This window comes from Calliphora vicina, chromosome 4 (genome assembly GCF_958450345.1).
Source record: "Calliphora vicina chromosome 4, idCalVici1.1, whole genome shotgun sequence".
NCBI lineage: Eukaryota > Metazoa > Arthropoda > Insecta > Diptera > Calliphoridae > Calliphora > Calliphora vicina.
In genome coordinates this window covers 96,072,748-96,097,130 of record NC_088783.1, presented here as the reverse complement: position 1 = coordinate 96,097,130, position 24,383 = coordinate 96,072,748, and the positions used below count along the sequence as shown (strand labels likewise).

At 33.7% G+C, this 24,383-nt stretch overlaps 2 protein-coding genes across 2 annotated transcripts; both read right to left on the bottom strand.

Moving 5' to 3' along the window:
* Positions 1-7,243: 7,243 nt before the first annotated feature.
* Positions 7,244-9,761, bottom strand: Cmtr1 (Cap methyltransferase 1). Its single transcript, XM_065508120.1, has 2 exons — positions 9,023-9,761; positions 7,244-8,966 (listed from the first exon to the last, which is right to left on the bottom strand). The coding sequence occupies exons 1-2, from the start codon at positions 9,669-9,671 to the stop codon at positions 7,264-7,266; spliced, it is 2,352 nt and encodes a 783-aa protein (XP_065364192.1). The 5' UTR covers positions 9,672-9,761; the 3' UTR covers positions 7,244-7,263.
* Positions 9,762-19,045: 9,284 nt separating this feature from the next.
* LOC135958592 (uncharacterized) lies at positions 19,046-23,074 on the bottom strand. Its single transcript, XM_065509488.1, has 4 exons — positions 22,882-23,074; positions 22,561-22,818; positions 19,835-22,492; positions 19,046-19,782 (listed from the first exon to the last, which is right to left on the bottom strand). Exons 1-4 carry the CDS (start codon positions 23,072-23,074, stop codon positions 19,046-19,048), a joined length of 3,846 nt encoding a protein of 1,281 aa, XP_065365560.1.
* Between the last annotated feature and the right edge of the window lie 1,309 nt (positions 23,075-24,383).

The following is a 24,383-nucleotide window of genomic DNA, read 5'->3' as shown; positions in this document are numbered from 1 at the left end:
GGAGCACTCTTCTGTCTACCTATCACACTAAATAACATAAACATTCCACAGACAGATACTGTTACATACATTGGTATTCACTTGGAGAGACGACTCACTTGGCGTCGTCATATAGAAGCCAAGAGACATCACATGAAGTTAAGATCCTCTAGCCTTCACTGGTTAATCAATGACCAATCAAAATTAAGACTAGACTATAAAGTCATCCTGTATAAAAGTGTTTTAAAACCAATTTGGACATATGGAATCCAATTGTGGGGAACGGCCAGTAATTCTAGTATTACACTTATACAGATGGCGCAATCGAAAATTCTTAGGACCATGACGGGAGCACCATGGTACATAAGAAATGAGAACATCCACAGGGACTGGAAGTACCACTAGTGAAGGATGAGTTTAAGAAAGTACGTGATAAATATATACTGGAACTACAATAATGCCACCCGAATCCGCTTGTTCGTCTTCTCACACAGACCCAAACCAGATCAAGGCTTCGTATAGGAGATCTGCCACCCCGCTAAGATGAGGTCCGTTTATCTTTAAATTAGTTTTAATTTTAGTTATAAGATTAAACAACTTATCGTCCGATGCACGATTGCGATGCCTAAAGGGAATCAAAATGTGTACGTATAATGTCGTTATAATGAGATATAAGAGACAAAAATTGGTTAAAAAATTTTAAAGTTATTAAAAAATCGCCAGGCCATTAACGTGTCTCAGACCACTAGAACAAGAAATGTACCAACAAAATTAACATATTTTGCGAAATATTAAAATAAAAGCTAATTTGTACTTAAAATATATCCATATTCACTTGTATATGACATTTTGTCTTAGTATGAAGTCGTTAACCTATTCGCAGGTATGACCAAAAAAATAATTTTTTAACGGAAGTTTCAAAACTCCATTTTCAAATTTTTAAAAATTTTGTTAAACAAATTTTAGAATTTTTTGATCATCACATGGGGATTTATTGACAACATAATAGGGAATAATAATGTGAAAAAAGTATGTCAATACCTCCTATAGTTTTTCCGTACCTGCGATATAAATTTTGCGATTTTCGAGAAAAACTAATTTTTTGGCCATATTTTGGCGAATGAGCCCAATTTCCTTACTGTTATTAATTTTAAGTAAAATCTGTTCAGAATATAATAGTCCAGGTAATTTTAAATATAGTCTGAAAGTTTTCCAAAAATCGGAAAACGTTAACCCTTAATAACTTTCCAATTTTTTAAACAATTTTTGTCTTTTATATCTTATTATAACGACAATTACGTACACATTTCGATTATTTTAAATTAAATTGTAAAAGTAATTATTATGCCAAAATTTTTACAAAAACTGAAACATAGAAATTCATAAAATAGCATGTTGCCTACATAATAACATTTTTATGAATGTAAATAACAGTGCTAGGTAAATTCTCAGCGAGTTGTTAAGTTTTCCCTAATTTATTTGACACGTAAAAAACATAAGGTAGGCATGTTATATATCAATGGATAGAGGATTTTGACTACTTTTCAAAAATGTATATAACTTTTGACAATTAAAAAATGGAATGGAATACTTTTTTGAAAAATATGACAAAAAATGCTTTTTATTGAATTTTACATAGATACAAATTTTTCAAATTGAAATAAAATTTTTATTTATGAATAATTTTTATTTTGAAATTTGTAATCAAGTATCCCGCAATTCCCAAAAAAATCTTGAAAAATCCCAAAAATGGGATTTTTTCGTTTTTTTGCTATAATATCCATAATATGGGCGGGGTTATCGGAACCCTTTACAAAATAATTAAGAACTTATTGGGCCATCTAAAATAGGTTACTATATTTTGATATCGAGTATGCGATTTGAGAATTTTTGCCCTAAAGTTGAATTTTACATAAAAATAGGCATTTTTTGAATAGACCTGATCCCGTCGGTATCAAAAATTGTAAATGTTTTTTTTTATTTAAAATATTTGGCGTAAAGTTAGCTTTCAAAAAATACAAATTCATTATACATCCTCTTAGAAAATTTTTAGATAACTTAAAAGGAATAAAAGTACTTTTTTCCCAAAAAAATTGCGAAAAATCGCCTTTTTTAATTTTTTTATATTCAAATGCATGTAACTTTGGACTCAGTCATGATTTTTAAACACTTCTTTCTTTATTTGATATATAGATCTATTGTTAATCCTATAAAAGAAAAATGGATAAAATCGGAGAATATTTGGAACCGCGGTCACCAAAAAACTGGTGTAGGGTGGGTAAAAATATTGAAAATTTAATTTTCAAATGCGAATATCTCCTAAGCTATAAGAGATAATTTATGTAGTGCTCGACAAGGAGATTCTGTATGTGTATTTTTTTTAAATCGGAACACAAACGAAGAAATAGGATCATTTTAAAAATTGAACATACCCGAGGTGTCCTACTTTGGGAACCCCTGGTCCTGCTCCTGGTGGGTTCATGAAGTCCAAATACAAAACTTAAACTCGAATACACTTCCTCTTTGCGCATGTGAAATTTCATTCAAATCCTAATATTTTACACGTGTTTTTACAATACATAGAACAATTCTAGAGGGGGGGACGGCCTGTACCTAGAAATTTGTTTTCGACCATACAATCTTGGAGCACTCTTCTGTCTACCTATCACACTAAATAACATAAACATTCCACAGACAGATACTGTTACATACATTGGTATTCACTTGGAGAGACGACTCACTTGGCGTCGTCATATAGAAGCCAAGAGACATCACATGAAGTTAAGATCCTCTAGCCTTCACTGGTTAATCAATGACCAATCAAAATTAAGACTAGACTATAAAGTCATCCTGTATAAAAGTGTTTTAAAACCAATTTGGACATATGGAATCCAATTGTGGGGAACGGCCAGTAATTCTAGTATTACACTTATACAGATGGCGCAATCGAAAATTCTTAGGACCATGACGGGAGCACCATGGTACATAAGAAATGAGAACATCCACAGGGACTGGAAGTACCACTAGTGAAGGATGAGTTTAAGAAAGTACGTGATAAATATATACTGGAACTACAATAATGCCACCCGAATCCGCTTGTTCGTCTTCTCACACAGACCCAAACCAGATCAAGGCTTCGTATAGGAGATCTGCCACCCCGCTAAGATGAGGTCCGTTTATCTTTAAATTAGTTTTAATTTTAGTTATAAGATTAAACAACTTATCGTCCGATGCACGATTGCGATGCCTAAAGGGAATCAATCCGAAAAACAAACCACTGTTGAATCGTCAACAAAAATATGCGTACGACACTCTTATGATAGTTATGAAAGATGAAACTGGAAGGATTTTTTTTACGCTGCAGACACGTTGTTGGAAGGCGGTCGATCTGCTCATTCAGCACTCAAGTTGCCATTGAATGTGCAAATCAATGAAAATTAATGAAGGCCAAAGTTTTGCAGCAAAGCAAACTTATCGTTTGGGATGAGTGTAAAATGGCGCATAAAAAGTCTTTGGAGGCATTAGACAAAACGTTGCAAGATTTACGAAGCAATCAAAGTGGGTTTTGAGGTGCGATGACTCTGTTGGCAGGTGATTTTCGGGAAACATTGATGCATGTTTGAAGTCGTCCGTTGTTTGGAAACACGTCAAGAAACTCAAATTGACTGTGAACATACATATGTGTGGAGCTGCAGAACGATCAATCTGGAGAAGTATTTTCCAAACAATTACTGGACATTGGCAACGGAATTGACATTTCGAACGGCTGCATTTAACTTCCCGTCTCTTTCTGCAGTTCACCGTATCAAAATCCGAACTCATCCGAAAGGTGTTTCCAAACATTGCACAAAATTACAAAAATAATGAATGGTTGAGCTAACGTGCTATATTGTCTGCTAAAAACATTGATGTCGACGAATACAATTTTAAGATTCAAAGTGATATTGCTGTCGAATTGATGACATACAAATCGGTAGATTACGTTACTTCCCAGATGATGTCGTCAACTATCCAACTCGCTGGAATTACCCGGATTACCGCCTTACAATCTCCAACTGAAAGTCTGATCGGTAATCATAATGTTACGAATCATAAACCAACCACGTCTTTGTAACGGCACCCGACATGCGGAAATAAACCTGATGTCATCGAAGCAACAATACTTAAAGGAAGTACAAAGGATTCCAGTGGCTCCGTATGTCGCCTGTTCCCGCGTCGAACATTTTTATAATTTTGACAGGACAACTTCTGTCGGTTCAGCTGTATTTAATAAATCTAATGATAAACAAAAAACATTGCAAACTTACGTTTTGTTGCAAGAAAAACATGGATTTCGTCTTGTACATAATGTTAAACATCGTTGGACATCTACGCCAGTCATGCACTGTCTGACTTCAAATTAGCCACGTTCACTGATAATGATATCAAACTCTTGACAGATTTGTGTAATTCCCTTGGACCACTTAATTAATAAAAGATTCGGCAACGTTGATGGAGCTTGCGGGTATAATACATTTTGTTATAAATAATTTAGAAAAAGTAAATCATTCATTTAGTAAAGAATTAGTTGCTCATTTTAAAACCAGTTCAAAAGCGACACAACTCAAAATTTTAATTTTTCAGAAATCGAAAATAAATATATACCACTTATCAAGGTCTATTAATAAGGTCTGTGCAACTCTACAAAACATGTGCATGCTTTGTATTTTGTTTTTTTTTGTGTTTTGTTTCTTTTGGCGTTGTTGTTGTTTTTTATACAACTAAACGTTTGTTTGGTTGTGTGTTGGTTTTTTTGACAAAAAAGCAACAAATCGTATGTTTGGATGTGCATGCTTTGCGTATTTTGTTTTTCTTTTGTGTTTTGTTTCTTTTGGCGTTGTTGTTTTTTATACAATTAAACGTATGTTTGGATGTGTGTTGGTTTCATTGGCTTGCGTATTTTGGTTTTTCTTTGGTGTTTTGTTTCGTTTGGCGTTGTTGTTGTTTTTTGTGTTCTTGATAAATTTAGGATGCTGTACGCTGAAAGTGGGCAATGTACATACATATATACTAATTATAAAAAATAATAATGCATCCACAACAAAGGTGAAGGGTATATAAGATTCGGCATAGCCGAATATAGCACTCTTACTTGTTTTAAATATGTATATAAATTTACAACAAACTCCAAAAGATCTCCCGAACAAAGTGCGGTCAAAGAGTGCAGGGCTTTAAACTGTGATGCTGCTGATGTGCGGCCGAACATGATTAATGTGAAAAAGGTTTGAATCTACAAAATGAAAAGGAATGATCTGATACACAAACTGCTGTATCAATAACTCATTTTTATTACTTTTTTTAATGTTTTTAATTTGTTTTAATAAATCTTTAGAATTTAAAAGGAATCTTTACAAAAAAAAACAATGGAGCTCTAAAATTTTAAACAAATTTTGACAATCTCAGTATATAAACACAAAGGGACAAAAAATTATCAGCTGATTAGTTGCACAGACCTTATTAATAGACCTTGCCACTGATATTTTTTGTATAGATAAACAAGCATAGTTTAAGCTCCAAATTCATTTTTCGGGTTTATGTAACCCAAAAAATTAATTTTGAGTTGAGTCACTTTTGAACTGGGTGTGACATATATTGTACTTGAATTCAGGATCATGTCCAACTAGCTCAAATTTTTTAAAACATAGCACCAAATCGGTAACTAAAGGGTTTACTGGTCAATTGTTTTGTACATTGTTCGGGAGGAAATCTGATCAGAATATTTCTGATGAAAATTTAATGGTGGACTTTGTTTTCGAATTATCAATATAAACCTGAATTGTTACCTTTAACGTTATTTATTGTTTTTCTTTAACAATAAGATATTAAAAAACCTACATCAAAACTTCCTTCTTTACTTTTTTTAAAAAATTAATATTCGAATAATTCGATTAATTTTAAACGTGTGATCAAATTATTCGAACAAGATAAAATCTCTTATTGGTTTTATTCGAACAAGAGAAAAATCAAATAATTTAAATACCCTGGTATTTATGATTCGGCACAAACGAATATAGCATTTTTAATTGTTATAAAATTTATGATATCTTACTTTATTATTGATAACGATATTATCATAAGATACGATATCGTATTTTCCTGATATACGTATTAAAAGGAAAGGCACAATTAAGTCCACAAACCATAACCATTCAATAGTGGTTGTAGAATGTCAAAATAACCATACCGATCGACTGTCATTTGTTTTAAATCTGTAAAAATCTGTGCTGCATTATTTAAATATTATTTATTAAAAAAAACTTACTTTAAAAAATGTTCAATAGACAGTGGATTCTATGCGGACTGAAACTATACTGAGACGTTAATGTTTTGAAAACTTCAATGCTGAATCCATAGAGAACATAGAGCTGAAACTCGAAAAAAACTCAAACAAAAAAATTACTCAAAAAAGTTACACATACGAGTGTTTTTTTTTGTTTTCACATAGTTTTTTTTTACTAATACATTCTCACCACTTAGGTTTTTGACAACTGAGTTAGGTCTTTGACAGGAGAGTTTCCGCTCTATGTGTTTTCTCTATGGCTGAATCTTCGCTTTTGTATAATATTTGCTCACAGATATGCTCGCCGCTCCATATGTTTACTTATTATTTTATGTTTTCGACCATTTTGAATATTGGAAGTTATAATACAAATAATGTTAAGTAAAATATTGCATTCCATATACAAACATAATATAAAGTAAAAAAGTCGTAATTTAAGATTAAAATGCTTATTTATTAATATTTTTGCAACTAAAAACTATCATAACTTGAAAAGTAAAAAATATCATAGTTTAACGACATCGTATAGATATCTAAATTATAAGTTTTAAAAAATTAGAATATACAATTGTTAAATTCATATTCACCCTTATCGTGGTTGGCGTAAACGTCATACGCCTACGACAGTTTCGGACTAGATTAAAGAAACAGTTTGCATTTTATCTTTAATCTAGTACGAAACAGTCGTAGGCGTAAGACGTTTACGCCAACCACGATGAGGGTGATTAACATAACTTTCCTTGTTTTCATAAATTGTCATTCCGTATAAATTTGTCCATCTCTGAAAAATCTATATTTTTATATATGTATTCAATAACATATTGTGTTCTACGAGAATTTGAAACATTTGGACAGCTATTTTAAAGTCAAACGCAAAAAAGTCACGAGTAATTTTGTAAATTAAAAAAGTAAATAAATAAAATCAGAAAAATCATATCATTAAAATTAGTATTATTATGCAAATATTATATATTTTGTTTATTTACAATAAATTGTATAAAATCATCTCTGTATAACACATTTTCATCCACTTTATTACTATGTTCTTCTACTTGATATGTATTTGTCCATTTCCACAGAAGCCGTCTCATAAAGCTATTTCGAAATGAAGCGTATAATATATTGTGCATCTCAGGTGGCATATTATTTTTGTAATACGATGCATTACATGTCTTATCAAAGTAGTAGAGCATATTCTTGGACTTTGACATAATTGAGAAGAAGTAATGAAATATTTCACAAAACAGCAATATTCCTCCAGGAACAAAAAATTTTGAATCAGAATCATTTAGTGATATCCCCAGACGTAGAGAGCCATCCTTTAGGGTATAGTGTCTCATTACGCCAAAGAATTCATCAATATCATCTAATTTGAACAGTCTTTTACAGCGTAATAATGAAACGCTGCCCTCTTTAAATGGCTTATTGATGCTCTTAGCAAATTTTGTGCACATTGACAAACGTTCATTTAACTTCATTCTTCGTACATCTTTACCTCCAAGCATAATTGCATCAATTATGTGCAAATTACATGTTCTGGTCTGTGTTCGGCCCTCACCACTATATTCAAAGACAAGTTCACCATAAAACAGTGATTTTGGCGATAATTCGAACATATACTCCACAGGTTCCCACTTCTTCATGTCAGTATACCGAAGTACTTTTCCTCTAGTAGTACAAATAAAAAAGCTGCAAGCATTCGCACTTGTTTCCCCTCGCCCAATTGGTACAAAATACCAATCGTATATGCTTTCTACTGATTTGTTTAACATTGTAGTTGATACTAACTCAGCTGATGTAGAATTAAACCAACCTTTATCTTCGTACCAAGTATTTAAAAATTCTTCAAGAAACTTTTCAATTGATTTACTTTCAGGAGCCTGTCGTAATTTGTCAGGCAATCCCCAAAGTTCTAAGCATTTTTTTCGGAATTCTGACTGCCTTGTTTCTTTTAATTGCGGATTATTACAGTATGCCGTTATTTTTTTTAACCCAATAATTTGATTACGCCCAATTATATTATTCGATTCTTTAATATACTTAAAAAATTCGTCGTCCCGCATAATAACATCCAAGTCTACGATTTCTAACACGTCCCGATCGCTTTGTTTGTTTAAATGATTGTTGATCAAATTTAAATATTTACATATGATCTCCGTATCAGGCTTTTTCCATTTACACACTAAATATCTTTCCGAATTTGCAGGTCGACTACTATTTGGTTTTATTATTGATATTTCTTCGAAACACTGATACATTAGATATACCAGACCAACACTGAACGCAGTAAATATATCAAATAGCTTACAAATAAAACTTCCATTGCACCTTAGAATTTTGAGAGCTGTGAGACACTGACACAAATACAGTTGCTTCGATAAAATCTCTTGAATATTTTCTTGACCTTCAACCGAAAATCCACCGTCTGCCATAACAAAATGGACGCCTTCTGCACAATGCTTAAATATATAATTAGCAAACGAATCCTGATTAGCTTCAACATAAACATTTCCATCTCCTTGTACACCATAGTATGGATCAAATGATTCCGGAGAACCCGCAAAAAATTTATCTAACTTGAAATCATTTGCGCCTCGAAGTGTAAACCCGAAGCCTTTTGCTTCCCATGATTTTCTATACAATATATACTCTGAAAATCCTCCTGGACCTGTTAAAAAATTTAAATTTCAATAATAATACTTTAATATGCTTATTACTACTAACCAGCACATATATCAGCAAAATACAATAGATCGTTGGCATGTACAAGAGAATTACCCATTTTATCTTTCGGACTTGTGAACATAAAATCTAACATTGAATCTATGTTAGCCATTTTAACAGCCGCTCTGTTTTGAAAAATGGAACTTCGAATTGTCTCAAAGGGGTTACTTCGTGACCGCGCTCTTCTCAATTCATTTTCATTTAGTTGATCGAACACAGTCTTAGCTTCTAAAATACCGTTCAGTATTTCGGGTTCAACAAATAATGTTTCATCATCCAGAGATTCTTTACGTTCACCAAAACTAATCCAGCACTTTAATTGTTGCAGGTTGTAACTAAAATCGCTACTAGCGGGAATCCACGAAACAATTTCCGGAACACTAATTTCCTCACTATTTGGATCCCAGTGTTCGCCTGATTGAATAACACCTTCATGTTTTAATCCCAATCCCCGTCTACCATCTTGCTGAAAGGCAACAATAGGCTCCAGTCGGCCTTGACTTTGTTTGCCTAAACCTTTATCAGTTTCGTATCCCATTTTTTTCATCATTTGCATAGCTTTGTTAGAGTAGCTTTTAGACCATTCGGTCTTCATTTTCTTTGGAGCGACTTCATACAGCTCATTCTCACTGTTATCTTCCCCTTCCATGGTGTAGTCTTATTTTTTAATTATTTGCAACTGGACAACTATTTTAAAAGGGGGAATTTAATTAAATATATTATTAACCAATAGATACTGATGTAAACGAGATGTGTTTATTTATGATTAATACAAATAAGTAGTATTGCCAGACTTTATACAACAAATCAATGTTGTCATGTTTCATATCTTGTCATGGGATAACAAATTTAAAAAAATATTCAATTTACAGTTAAAATAAAATGATGTACTATTATTGCGTTTTTCTCCTGTGTTTTATATGCCATTTGCTAACTTGGGGGTTAAGGCCTAGTTAGACCCATTTGACACTAGGCAATTTAGTTGCGCAAGTCTCTTGCCCAACAACAAAACAGCATGCAAAATTTTCTTCTCCTTAACCCATTACCTCTGGCATCTACAAACACAAGAGACTTGCGCAACTAAATTGCCTAGTGTGAAAGGGGTCTTAAGGCTGGGTTAGCCGACCGTTGATGTAATGTCACCGTAATGTTGACTTAACGTAACACTTTAGTGCGATTATAGAACATTAAAAACGTGTCATATGTTTTTGACATAAACAAACAAATTTAAAGAGCTATTTGAAAGTGTTATCAACACAATTGTTTTAAATACTGTTCAAGCGATTTTATAATTTTTTTGTCTCCATTAGGAGACAATTATAAATATTATTTATTACCTTGTCATACAGACTTTATTTATTAAAGGTCCGATAACTTAAAAATTAATTAATATTGTATTGTACTTTATACTAAGGGCCATTATTACAACTTGCCTTTATGTTCGTAATAGTAATAGTTAACTTTAAGGGTACCTTTTTCTATTGCTTAAAGTTTCACCTTTCACTATTTCGAACATAAAGGCAAGTTGTAATAATGGCCCTAATTTGTTAATTTAATTTGTCTATACAAAATATTAATTTAATATTTTCAAACTTATTACTTTCGACTATTATTAGTATACATTTTATAAATGCTTGTGTGAACTAATTTGTATAATAAGTAAATATTACCATAACAATAACAAAATTTTGTTTTTAGTAAATTTTCCAATTATTGATAAATTCACTGACATTTATTGTTGTTGTAGCAGCAGTGATTGCTGAGTTGATTCCGGTGCGTAGAACTGGCTGTTGTGGGAATGACATTTATTGTTGTGGGATATGCTAGTTCCTTTGTCCCCTTTTACAATGCAGAAATTGAAAGGCAGACATTTTTCTCATTTTCTTTTGAACTAACCTAAACCTGTTTAATACACACTGTACCTCTTCAACACCTCGCCATCAAACTTCGTCTGTCTACCTTTCAATTTCTGCATTGTAAACGTAGACTATGCGCATTTCACTAGTTGCTTAGGCCAGATCATCAGGAAACCTTTTCCCAAAAGGCTTTAGAAAAGCTAAAGATATTATACAAATCAAACTATAGAGTGAATGAGAATTACAGACACTCAAGCTTTATTTGTAAAAATATCAAAGCTTAAACAAAAAATCAACAATAAACAGTGAGCTTATCTTTTCTTACATTTTGTTTTTTATATATGTATTTATATTATTGAAATATTTAAAACATTTTTAGAACATTGAAAATATTGTTAAGCGTTCTGAGCATAAGTATTTTTTATACAAGACTTTTAAAATCAACAAGTTGACAACACCGTTAGTAAATGTCACGTTGAAACGTAAAGCAATTCTGTTTTTTAACAGGTTCAGACGTTACAGTTACGTTACATTTTGTCACTATAACTGATCAAGGCGAATTTATACAAGGTGGAGTCAGTCAAACAGCTCATAATTTTTTTTCGCTTTTTGGTTCTAACAGTTGTCAAAGCTAGTTTTTACATTACATTAAGTTTTAATACTTATTTGTTTAATTTTTCATTTTTGTTTTTTGACGTTTGTTAAGACTAATTGTTGTATTTGTAGAACTGATAGCACCTTGTATGAATTCGCCATGTATGAATTCGGATCCATTAAATAAATGCAAAATTGATTTTCGAATATGACTGATGTGTTTGCTTTGGAAACAATTACGCAGCCTGTTCTCATCAAATCCACTACGTAAGATTTTTTTTAAAAAAGACTATTTCTTTGTCATTTGATTCAAAATATTGGTATATTTTTTAAAAAATTTCAAGAAAAGTTTAAAATAAAAAAGGCTAGGACAAAATAAAATGGCAAAATCTTCCGGCTAGAATAATCTAGCCATTTTTTATGGCTAAATGAAAATAAAATCACTAGATCTAGCCGGAAATTGGCTAAATTGGCAACCTTGATGTTCACACGACGGCATTATTCGTCATTCACTCTCTCATTCGTCATTCAACCCCCAATTACGAACTGAATTACATAATTCGCCATACAAAATTTCAAGTGCGAATTACCTTGTTCGTACGTAATTCAGTTTGAATTACCTTATGAATTACGAACGAATGACTGTCATCTCTAATTTTTATCGATTATTTATGTATCGAAATCAGCTGTCCAAACAAAAATGTCAAAACAAAATATAGAAAAAGATTTTTGTATTAAATAAATAAATTAAAAGAAATAAAAAGTCTGAATAAAGTTAAATTCATTTGTAGAAGTAGCAGCTCTGCCATTCTTTCAGTCCACACCTCTAATAAAGCCCGCTCGCTGCCCTGGTCCCACTTGCTTGCACTTTTTCTTTTTTCTAATAATGAAAATAATAATTAAATTATATTTGTTTAATTAATAATGCTACAATTTTATGTTTTTACTTACCTTTTTTATCCATTGCCAAATTACAAATTTAAAATTCGCACCAAACAAACAAAATAAACAAAAAACAGAAGAAATAAATAAATGTCAAACTGAATTAAGAATGTTGTCGTGTAAACAGGTTGATTCGCGATCGTAATTCAAAACGCGAATTAAGTAATTCAGACTACCGTGGAAACTTGGCATTAGTTACTGCTTTAACATATAGAGAAAACAAAATATCGATAATATTTTGATCGATATATACTGTCAACACTTGGTGATCGTTTATGAATATGCGCCAATGTTATTAGATTTTCAAATAACACTAATTTTTTTTTTGATTTACAGACAGTATTAAAAAAATGTAAAAGTATTAATACACAGTATTGTCGTCTGTAAATACCTTACATTTGGTGTTTCAGAAGTAAGTAAAGAGTTTTATTTAGTCTTTTTTTCTTTACATAGAAGAGTGAGATACAAAATCGACATTTTGATGTAGAAAATCTTTAAACTATATATTTGTCTTGTTCTAATTCACTTTAAAAGATGAAAAGCAACTTGCTGAATAAAAATCATATGTGTTAACATTGAACTGTTAAAATGATACGCAAACAATGCTTGCTCCTGGCATTTAATATAACTAACAGAGAAGACTGTTAAATAAAATAAATACATAAAACTAAAAACACTAAAAACTAAATACAACAAAACCGTAAATCACATTGGCAAACAGTGAAAACCGATATCACAGATAAATTCAATAACTAACAACGATTCCATGTAATATACATTGGCCCATTTTCTCAATGTATCGACAAACTGCCTATTACAAATGTCGACATAAATTTATTAGGCCGATAAAGTGTCCTTTAACAATTTTGGTTTTCTCAATATACCGACAAAAAACATTGGCCCATAATCATAGTCTAACACTAAAGTCGGTTCTTTTTAAAAACAACTTTAAAATAAAAACCTGCTTTTTATTAATTTGCAACCATAGTCAAAATTAAAGTATGTTATAAATTGAACCGACTTTAACTGGGTGCCACCGCAAATGTAGAAAATGTTTTCATACAATATACAACAAAAAACAGACAAGTGGCAACGCTGAACAGCTGACATACAAAATTAAAAAAATAAATCCAAAAAACGTAAACAATAAAAATAACCGGGACATCTAAAGAAAGAAAGTTGTTTGTTGTGGAAAAATGGAAAAGATAAGATTAATATCATAATTAGGATATTTTGGTACTAATTTTATTGATAACTGTTCAATAATTTCAAAATCTCTACCAATATCTTGTAACTTAAACATTTTTTACTTTGTCACGAACTTCTTTACTCGGCGAAGAACAGCTAATGCTGTTGCTAAACGAGTTAAAAACAACTTCAGCTAGTTTTATATTTAGTCGACTTCAGCGTCAGAAGTATACTTTAACTTGTCTATGATAGACCTAAAGTCCACTCTTAAGTAAAGTCGAGTTTAATTTTCTTAAAATGTACTTTATTTTTGACTATGATTATGGGCCAATTCTTTTAAATATACATAAATGAACATGGTATGTACCATAGACAACAACTAGATAGGTAACTGAGAGCCAAAAACCTAATAGTGCATTACACCTACGCCATAAACATGTTATAAGTTGTTTATGGTGATAAACTAGTTTGAGAAACTTGTTTATCCATACAAAACAGGGAAAGGCAAAACATGGGCGCCGCGTTTTTCATTTACTCTTCTCTTACGTACGTGTGCACACGCATTGTAGAGAAATAAACAACTTTTAATCAGTCTAGCTTGAGAACTCAAACAAGCATGTTGTGTATCGATTTTTTATCGCACAATTTAAAGCTGGAGGTCCACACTACGCGTCTTCGCGTCAAAGCATTGCGTGCTTTTTATACCTACTTCGCATTCTACGCTTCAAGTTACATGTGATGCTTTTTAAGCGTCAATTTTTTGTTTTATTATTAAAAAAACTTCGCGTTTTCTGCAGTTTTTATTTAGTTTTTCACCATTAAACTTGTTTTAATTTATTAAAATTGAAAAATAGACATTGAAAAAGAATATAAATTGTCAAAATCAGCTGACATGTTCGTGCGCCGCTTGTGACGCTTATAAAAGTAGAAAGTAGATCTACTTTAAGCATTCTACGCGTCAAGGCATTCTACGCTTTTGTACATGTAACTTGCAGCGTACAAATACACTGATTCTACTTTTTTGACAGCCGCGTAGAATGCGAGAAAGCGTAAAACGCGTGGTGTGGACCTCCAGCTTAAGAATCAGCGTTGCCAGTGAAAAAAAAAATGTCCTAACTTTTAAAGATGTATGATGAACAATATGAGATTTTACATTTTTAATTGGGGAAAAGAGACGAAACTTTACTGGTAACAGCGATTCGTGGTGAGAGCGGAGAGAGTGTATAACTAATACAATCGTAAAATGCAATAGTATAGGTTGCCTTTCCCTGATACAAAACAAAAACTGTTTTGTAACTAGCTTTTGAGATAAACTAGTTACAAACAACGAGTTTTAGCTTGGAAAGTCGAAAAAAATCGATTTAACTAAAAAGTCAAAAGTACGAAAAGTCGACTTTTCATAAATTGCCAAAAGTCGAAAAGTCGACTTTTCATAAATTGCCAAAAGTCGAAAAGTCGACTTTCCATGTGTCCCGTAATAAATCAGCAACGATTTTTTTTGCCCATTTTCGAGGAACCCATTTTTCTCAGGAACCAATCACACGATTTTTAGTACGATTGTTTCATCATGTTCCAAAAATTGTCTTCTTTCATAATATATATGGCTTGTAGCGAGCCACTTCCCACATTTCCTGTAATAAATCAGTAACGATTTTTTTTGGCCATTTTGGAGGAACCCTTTTTTCTCAGGGACCAATCACACGATTTTTAGCACGATTGGCTCATTTTGATCCAAAAACGGTCTACTTTCATAATATATACGGCTTGAACCAAGCCACTACCCATATTATTTGTAAATTCCCAAAATCGACGATTTCTCGTCGACGCTATCTTGGCTCACGTACTAAGTAAAGGCTCCATTAGTCTTTGCGTTCTGTAACGTTTCTGTTCTGTGCCGTTCTGAATGCTGTTATATTACGCGCGTGAAGAAATAAAGAAGTGCAAATCAACCGCACTCAACAAGATTTTTTTAAAAACACGTGCATACTGTATGTTGTTGTTGCAAAAAAACACGTGCGTACACAACCATAACAATAAATGTAAATAAAACCTGACAAAAATATAGGTAACTTCCAATATTTGCCACCACGACAACTTTGGACGAATTAAATTTTTTTAAACGGTAATCAACAGTAAAACACTTCAGGAACGACATTTACCAATTAATGTAATATTGAACAATGAAATTAGCGATATCGAAAAAGATCAAAATTGCGTGAATGTATTGTTGCGATATAAAAGCTACAAATTAGGCAATGCCTGAATTTTGAAAACTGGAATCAATAGCCCTTAATAATACCTATCGAACACAACAACTGTCATTTTCGAAATATTAAGGGAATTGAGGTACCCCATAAGAAGTAAAATTTGCGTAAATTTCTTGTTGCGATATAAAAGCTACAAATTAGGCGGTGCCTGAATTTTGAAAACTGGAATCAATAGCCCTTAATAATACCTATCGAACACAACAACTGTCATTTTCGAAATATTAAAGGAATATGAGGTACCCCATAAGAAGTAAAATTTGCGTAAATTTCTTGATGCGATATAAAAGCTACAAATTAGGCGGTGCCTGAATTTTGAAAACTGGAATCAATAGCCCTTAATAATACCTATCGAACACAAAAACTGTCATTTTCGAAATATTAAGGGAATATGGGGTACCTCACAACAAACTTTGAAAATGATCAAAATTGCGTAAATGTATTGTTGCGATATAAAAGCTACAAATTAGGCGGTGCCTGAATTTTGAAAACTGGAATCAATAGCCCTTACTAATACCTATCGAACACAACAACTGTCATTTTCGAAATATTAAGGGAATATGGGGTACCTCACAACAAACTTTGAAAATGATCAAAATTGCGTAAATGTATTGTTGCGATATAAAAGCTACAAATTAGGCGGTGCCTGAATTTTGAAAACTGGAATCAATAGCCCTTAATAGTAGTTATCGAAATCAGTAACTGTCATTTTCGAAATATTAAGGGAATATGGGGTACCTCACAACAAACATTGAAAATGATCAAAATTGCGTAAATGTATTGTTACGATATAAAAGCTACAAATTAGGCGGTGCCTGAATTTTGAAAACTGGAATCAATAGCCCTTAATAGTAGTTATCGAAATCAGTAACTGTCATTTTCGAAATATTAAGGGAATATGAGGTACCCCATAAGAAGTAAAATTTGCGTAAATTTCTTGATGCGATATAAAAGCTACAAATTAGGCGGTGCCTGAATTTTGAAAACTGGAATCAATAGCCCTTACTAATACCTATCGAACACAACAACTGTCATTTTCATAAAATATTGATTTTTTTATTGTTGAATATTTCATTAATTAATTAAAGATCGAAAGTGACTAACAATAAATTAGGGTCCTGAGGTATTGTACTATTCATTGTCGTTAAAAAAAATAAATTTCGTCTATAACTATCGTGTTGGTAAAGCCTCAAACGTACCCATATATTTGTCATTTTTTATTTACATTTATTATGTTTTTACACGCACGTGCTAACAATAAAAAAAAAAGTTGTTTACCATGCGGTTGATTTACAAAAACATGAAAAAGTATTGTTAAAAATCTTGTTTTGTTCACGGCGATTGTTATATTGTAGTTAGTTTTTCCGTAAGATCGTATCAGCTGTTTTTAAAATAATAACCAATAAACCATCTTGGTGATTTTGTTACTATTTTTAGTGTTTTTTGTATTTAGACTTTCAACATATTATTGTGAACATTTTTATAAATACATACATATAGTTTTTGTTAATGATTTAATTTAAACTAATTTGTTTAATACATAGTACATACATTAAAATAAATTTATATTTATTTTATTAAATTTCATTGTTTTTTTGAAAACATTATATTTTTTATTCTTTTGTTAATAATAAATATTTCCCTTTCAAAAATGTTGGCACCACTGCTTTCATATTGTTGGCATTTTTGTGTATATATGATATCAGCTGTTTTAGCTGTCACTTAACGTTGCGGACAAAATTCTGTTTTCAAAAAAAAATTAGTTTAAATTAAATCATTAACAAAAAATATATGTATGTATTAGAGTGCCCCCTCTAGAATTGTTCTATGTATTGTAGAAACACATTGTGTAAAATATTAGGATGATAGGATAACGTTAACTGGTGGCGCAACGACGCTGAAGTTTTGAGATGCATTTACAAGGGGAAAATATGCAATTTTTTCAGTTTTTGTAAAAATTTTGCCATTAAATAATGACTTTTACAATTTAATTTAAAAGAATCGAAATGTGTACGTAATTGTCGTTATAATAAGATATAAAAGACAAAAATTGGTGAAATAATGTTAAAGTTATTAAAAAATCGCCAGGCCATTAACGTGTCTCAGGCCACTAGAACAAGAAATTTATGAACAAAATTAACATATTTTGAGAAATATTAAAATAAAAGCTTATTTTTACTTAAAATATATCCATATTTACTTGTGTATGAGTTTTTGTCCTCGTAGGATACCGTTAACCTATTCGCAGGTATGACCAAAAAAATTAAATTTTTTTAACGGCAGTTTCAAAACTCCAATTTCAAATTTTTAAAAATTTTGTTAAACAAATTTCAGAATTTTTTGATCATCACATGGGGATTTATTGACTACATAATAGGGAATAAAAATGTGAAAAAAGTATGTCAATATCTCCTATAGTTTTTCCGTACCTGCGATATAAATTTTGCGATTTTCGAGAAAAACTAATTTTTTGGCCATATTTTGGGGAATGACCAGAATTTCCTTTCTGTAATGATTTTTAAGTAAAATCTATTTAGAATAATATAGTCCAGGTAATTTTAAATATAGTCTGAAAGTTTTACTAAAATCGGAAAACAAGTGCTATTAAGGTATCGCTGGCTGCGACCTGAGCCTATATGTTGAGGACAGCGAATTTAACCAGTCTCAAATAAATGAACCACAAATTTACAATTAATGATGCATATACTTGAGCAACCGTTTATTTCTAAAAAAAAGAACTTATTACAAAAAAATAACTTATAAATATATTAAGCGACTTACCGCAGTCTTTATCCCCAACAAACTAAATTTTTATTCTAAAGCCAGTTATTACTGAGCCTACAAATTTCTTTTTGTTTATGTACTATTACAACAGTTCATTTCCAAATAAATAAACTGAACGAAAATACTGCAGTATAATTTAGGGACAAAAAGTGCGATTAGTTCGTAAACAAATATGAACAAAAGGGAATACAAAACAATATAAAAAAAATCCTAACGGACAAATGAACCAAACAACAATGATCATACAATTGGTAAATAAGACAATTTAAGTAAACATTAAGGTAGCTCACAAACAATTAATAAAATTAATAAAAATAAAAATCGTAATAAATTTAAATAAATAAATATATGAGCCATCGGCGACATTCCCACCCCCGTGGATCGGCAACGATTCACTACTCCAAATCAAGGACTGCTAGTTTGGAAACTGGGCGTTTAAGTATTCCACTACTTGTTTGGACATCAGCTCTTCGGATTACACCATCACTGCCAGGAAACACATTTACGACACGACCTCTCTTCCAATCTCGGCGGGAAACAGCTGGATCACAAATTAGTACAAGATCTCCCGGGGCCACAGGCTTCGTATGTTCGCACCATTTGGACCGTCTTGTAAGTGTGGGCAAATATTCCACAATCCATCTTTTCCAAAAATGATCTCGTAGCTGTCGAGCAATTCGCCACTGCTTCTTCAGTACCACTGGCTTTATAATTTCAATACCTTCTGGCGTTTGAGCCGTATTTGCAGAACCCAACAAGAAATGATTAGGCGTCAATGGTTCTTCGTCTTCCGGACTGACAGGCAAGTGAGTCAATGGGCGAGAGTTCACGATGTTTTCGGCTTCAATTAATAAACTTTGCAAGGTGTGCTCTTTTGGGGCGACTTCTTTTAGGGTTACTCTTAAAACCTTTTTAACACATTGAACCATTCGCTCCCATATTCCACCTTCTGCAGGATTATGTGGACAATTAAACTGCCATTCAATGCCCCTTGTGGACAACTCATCTTCAATTTTAACCAGATCAAATACTTCATCAAATCGCTGGGCTTCTTGGTTAACTCCAACAAAATTCTTTCCGTTATCACTCCGAATCTTCAACGGGGTGCCACGACGATTTATAAAATACAGCTCTGATTGTAAGGCACGTAAACAGGGCAACCCAACGTTTTTCATGGCGTCTACCAACAGTCACATTTAATGGGCCAAAATAGTCAACACCAGTATAAGTAAATGGCCGGACATATGGAGTTAGTCTATCACTTGGCAACGATCCCATAAAAGGAGCTACTGGAACAGCACGACGAATCTTACAAATGTTGCAATTTGATGTGGTCTTACTCAACAGATTTCGAAGTCGTGGAATCCAGAATCTTTTCCTTATTTCGCCTATGGTAGCCTCAAAATTTTGATGTCTCATTTTATTATGCACATGGGCAACAAATAGTTGTGTAAAGCGGTGACAGGGCGACAAAATAATGGGGTGCCTGGCATCTAAAGGCAACCAACTCGCAGCATCAATACGACCGCTCACTCGAAGTAAATTATTTTCATCAAAATAAGGCGAAAGGGAAAATAACACGTTATCCTTTTTTAAAGAACCACCAGATTTTAAAACGTTTATTTCAAAGGCGAAATACTCTTCTTGGGACAGACGACACAGACTAGTTTCAGCAACCATTAACTCTTCAGCACACAGGCATCTCGAACCATTACATTTATCATATTTTCGGCAGCGATTGATAAATCTCAGAACCCAAGCCATTGTTCGTTTAAGCCTGAGAAATGAAGAAAAACGATTAAAATCAATTACTAAATTTGTACTAACCAGCATAACAAATTTGGGGCGTAGTTCTTCTTCACACAAATCATCAGATTTCTCAGAATTCTTATTCGGCCAGTCAGCTTCGTTTTCATACAAAAATTGTGGCCCTTGGAACCAACGTGTTTCAATGGAAAAATCAACTTCATTTTTAGCTCTTGTAGTATCATCGGCAACATTGAGATCTGTAGGCAACCATCTCCAATCAGTTGGGCGTGTCGAATCAAGTATTTCGGCAATTCGATGGGCAACAAATGGTTTATATCTCCTGCTTTCAGAACCAATCCAACTAATGACGGTTGTAGAGTCACTCCAACAGATTCGACGAGAAACTTTGAGTTCATGTTCCTTCATTATAGTGTCCATCAATCGGGTCCCCAAAACGGCGGCTTGTAGTTCTAATCTGGGAATAGTCATACATTTCAATGGGGAACATTTCGACTTGGCAGATATAAACGACACTCCTATTTGTAAATCAGATGTTGTATATCTCCAATAGCCAACTGCACCGAAGGCATCTTCACTGGCATCAACAAAAACATGCAGCTCTAACTCCAAGGGCAAACCATTTCCAAAATAAAATCGTGGAACCTTTACATGGACAACATTTCTTAACTCTTGGCGCCATTTATTCCACATCGCTTGTAATGACGCGGGCAACATCTCGTCCCAAAGTACACTATGTCTACAGACTTCTCTCATCAAAAGTTTGGCAGTTATCATAAAATGGCACAAAAAACCAAGTGGATCAAAAATGGACATTACGACACATAATAACTCACGCTTTGTAGGACACCTTTTACCAAGAATGACGTCAGAATTCACACGATGGAATTTCAAAACAAATTTGAACGTGTCGTCCTTTGGATCCCAAAACATGCCAAGTACCTTTTCAGTTGAACCCTCCAACTCATTTAAGCCACCTGAGAAACTAACCTGATGATCTGAACATCCTTCTAGAGCCACAACCACCTCCGATGAATTCGATGTAAATTTACGCATTTCAAAACCAGCAGTTTTATGTATTTCACGAACTTGTATGGCTATTTCAATGGCTTTTGACGGATTTACAAAACTGTCTACAAAGTCATCTACGTAATGATGGTCCAAAATTGACTTCACGGCTCTAGGGAAACGATTTCGATGCTCCATTGCATTTGTTTCCTTCACATAATGGGCAATACAGGGCGAACAGGCAGCTCCAAACGTCATCACAAGCATTTCATACACTACCGGTGGACCACTAGCATCATCTCGCCACAAGAACCTCTGCGAACACCTGTCTTCCTCAGCAACAATAACTTGATGAAACATTTCCTTTATGTCCCCACAAACCTTTTTCATTTTTCTTTCCACTCCAAAAAATCTATTAAGGGCCATGGAATAGCTATCCGGCAGGACTACGTCATCACTACACCATAGTAGTCTGGATTCAAATCTTCCGGCAACCCTCTTCGTCGAATTTCTCAATATCTCTCGTGCACATAATTCATCTCTTGACTCAATCACTGGTAGAGCCTTAACACCAACATTTTCAGTTTCAAAATAATTTGCCACCAAATTATTTAAATTATCCAACTGTGTCAGCAAACATGTTTGGGTTCCAGGGCGACCTCCTTTCACGTTTCCAAAAACAACCCATCCAAGAGGAGTATTGGCAGCATATGGACCAGCATCTTCCAAAGGGACTATTTCATCGGGCAATCCTAAATGGCAATGGTCCAATCCAATTAGTACCTTTGGAGCCACACATTCATATGAGTTTAAAGGCACACCATGATTCTTTACTAAATCCGCATTAAAACTCTGACTAGGCAACTTCAAATTCGAGACTCCATACACATTTTTCAAAGCATATTTCCTTTTCTTATTAACACCACTCACATGAAGATCCACCACCATAACTGGTTCTTGTGCCGATTTACCACCATACCAACTCAAATTCAATAGACTTTGTCGACCATGCAGTCCAAGCTGTCTCACTAAAGAGCTATCCATCATCGTGACCGAAGAACCTTCATCTAGGAGTGCATAATAGCACAATTTGGTCCATAAAGAACCACTTGTAGCACTCTGAACAACAAATCACTTCTTTTACTAGCACTGGAAATACAACTAAGCACTGGTTCGACTGTTGAAGCTCTCTCTGTTGGCGGCACATTTACGGATCGTTCACTTGGTTCATTAGGTTTAGTTTCATGCAATAATTTGTTGTGATTTCTTTGGCACTTTTCCATTGGACACTGCTTACGCCGACGACAATCTTTACTTGAATGGCCACCACTGAGACACGAAAAACATAACTTCAATCTCTTCACTTCACTCCATCTATTAGGCACACTCAATTCTAAAAATTTCTTACAATCAAAAATTTTATGTGGGCCAACACAATAAAAACATTTTAACTGACGTTCTGGGCCATCAGAAGCATATAAAACCACTTTTCGTTTTGGATCACTGTTAGATCTATTGCCACTTGAACTGCTTATTTGCACACTTCTTACCAAATTTGCAACACGCTGGAGCCAGGTACTATAATCCAAAATAGTCGGCAACTGAGGTAAAGTTGAAGCAAACTGGGCCCAATCCAAACGTTTGCTCATTGGCAGCTTCTGTACTAACTCCTACATGAGTGTTGGATTCGACAAATGTTGATAACCATTGGCAGATTCCAAAAATGCTGCTAAATTTCTGACCTTAATGGAATACGGCACCAATTTATCGATCGCGTTTTCTGCTATGGGCTGAACTTCCTTCATCTGTTGCAATTGACATCGAATAAGCAACTCTGGGCGACCATATTGTAGCTTTAATTGCTCTATAACTGTTGGCACATTATTTGGGTGGATGAGCAACGACTTCACGCACTCTCTGGCTTCACCTTTCAAAGCCTTCTGCAATCTCAAACAATTTTCAAAATTATTGTACGAATATGCCGCTGTCGAATGTTCAAGGGCAGACAAAAACATTGGCCAGTCCTCGGGAATACCACAAAATTCGGGCAGATCATAAAGTTTGCGTTGTACTGTCATGGGCACTGTAGCAGGGGAAACAATAAGAGGCTGAGATGTCATCAACTGGTCTGACTGACTAACATAGGAATATGGCGTTGGATTCCGGCGATCAACCATGTTCTCAGGGCCGCTGCTAATACTTTGGATGACTGGCGCATTATGTCCAATAACATTCGGCGTATTTAAATTTTGATTTGCTCTTAAAGCACGTTGAGCGTTTGCCAATTGAGCTTGCAGGATGTCAATTTGTCGTTGCAGGTTCTCATTATCAGACGATATGGTTTGTGGTGGCTGGGTTCTCACATTAGGACCGGGCACTAACGGCGGCAGACTAAAGGGCTCTTCACTTGTTGAACTGAAAATGTTTTGCGTTGATACAGCAGGTGTCGGTTCTCTAGGGGCACTTATAGAGGCACTAGTTACCGTTGTTCCGAGGGCAACAGAACTGACATTTTGTACCGACGGCATTTGAGAAACATTTGCTGATCTATTTGTTCCGGCAGGCGTGGAACTATTCACATTTTGGCTCGTTGCTGTCTGCAAACGAGAGCTTTTTCTAGATGGCGACCGTTGCATCTTGAATCACAAATATTTTCAAAGGGCACACAAATTCACAAATAATAAACAGCAACACAAAATTAATTTGTTCCGGCAGGCTTGGGGCTTCACAAAAATTCACAAAATAATTGCTATTCACTGCAGATTAAAATTTAATTGCTCCGGCAGCCAAGGAACCACACAATTTATCACAAATAAAAAACACAATTTGTTCCAGCAGGACAGGTTACAATTTCACACAAATTCAGCTTAAAGTTTTACTCGTTCCGGCGTGTAAGGAACCACAAAAATTTCATACTTTAGTTTAAACACTTGTACCGGCAGGCATGGGACGGCTTCA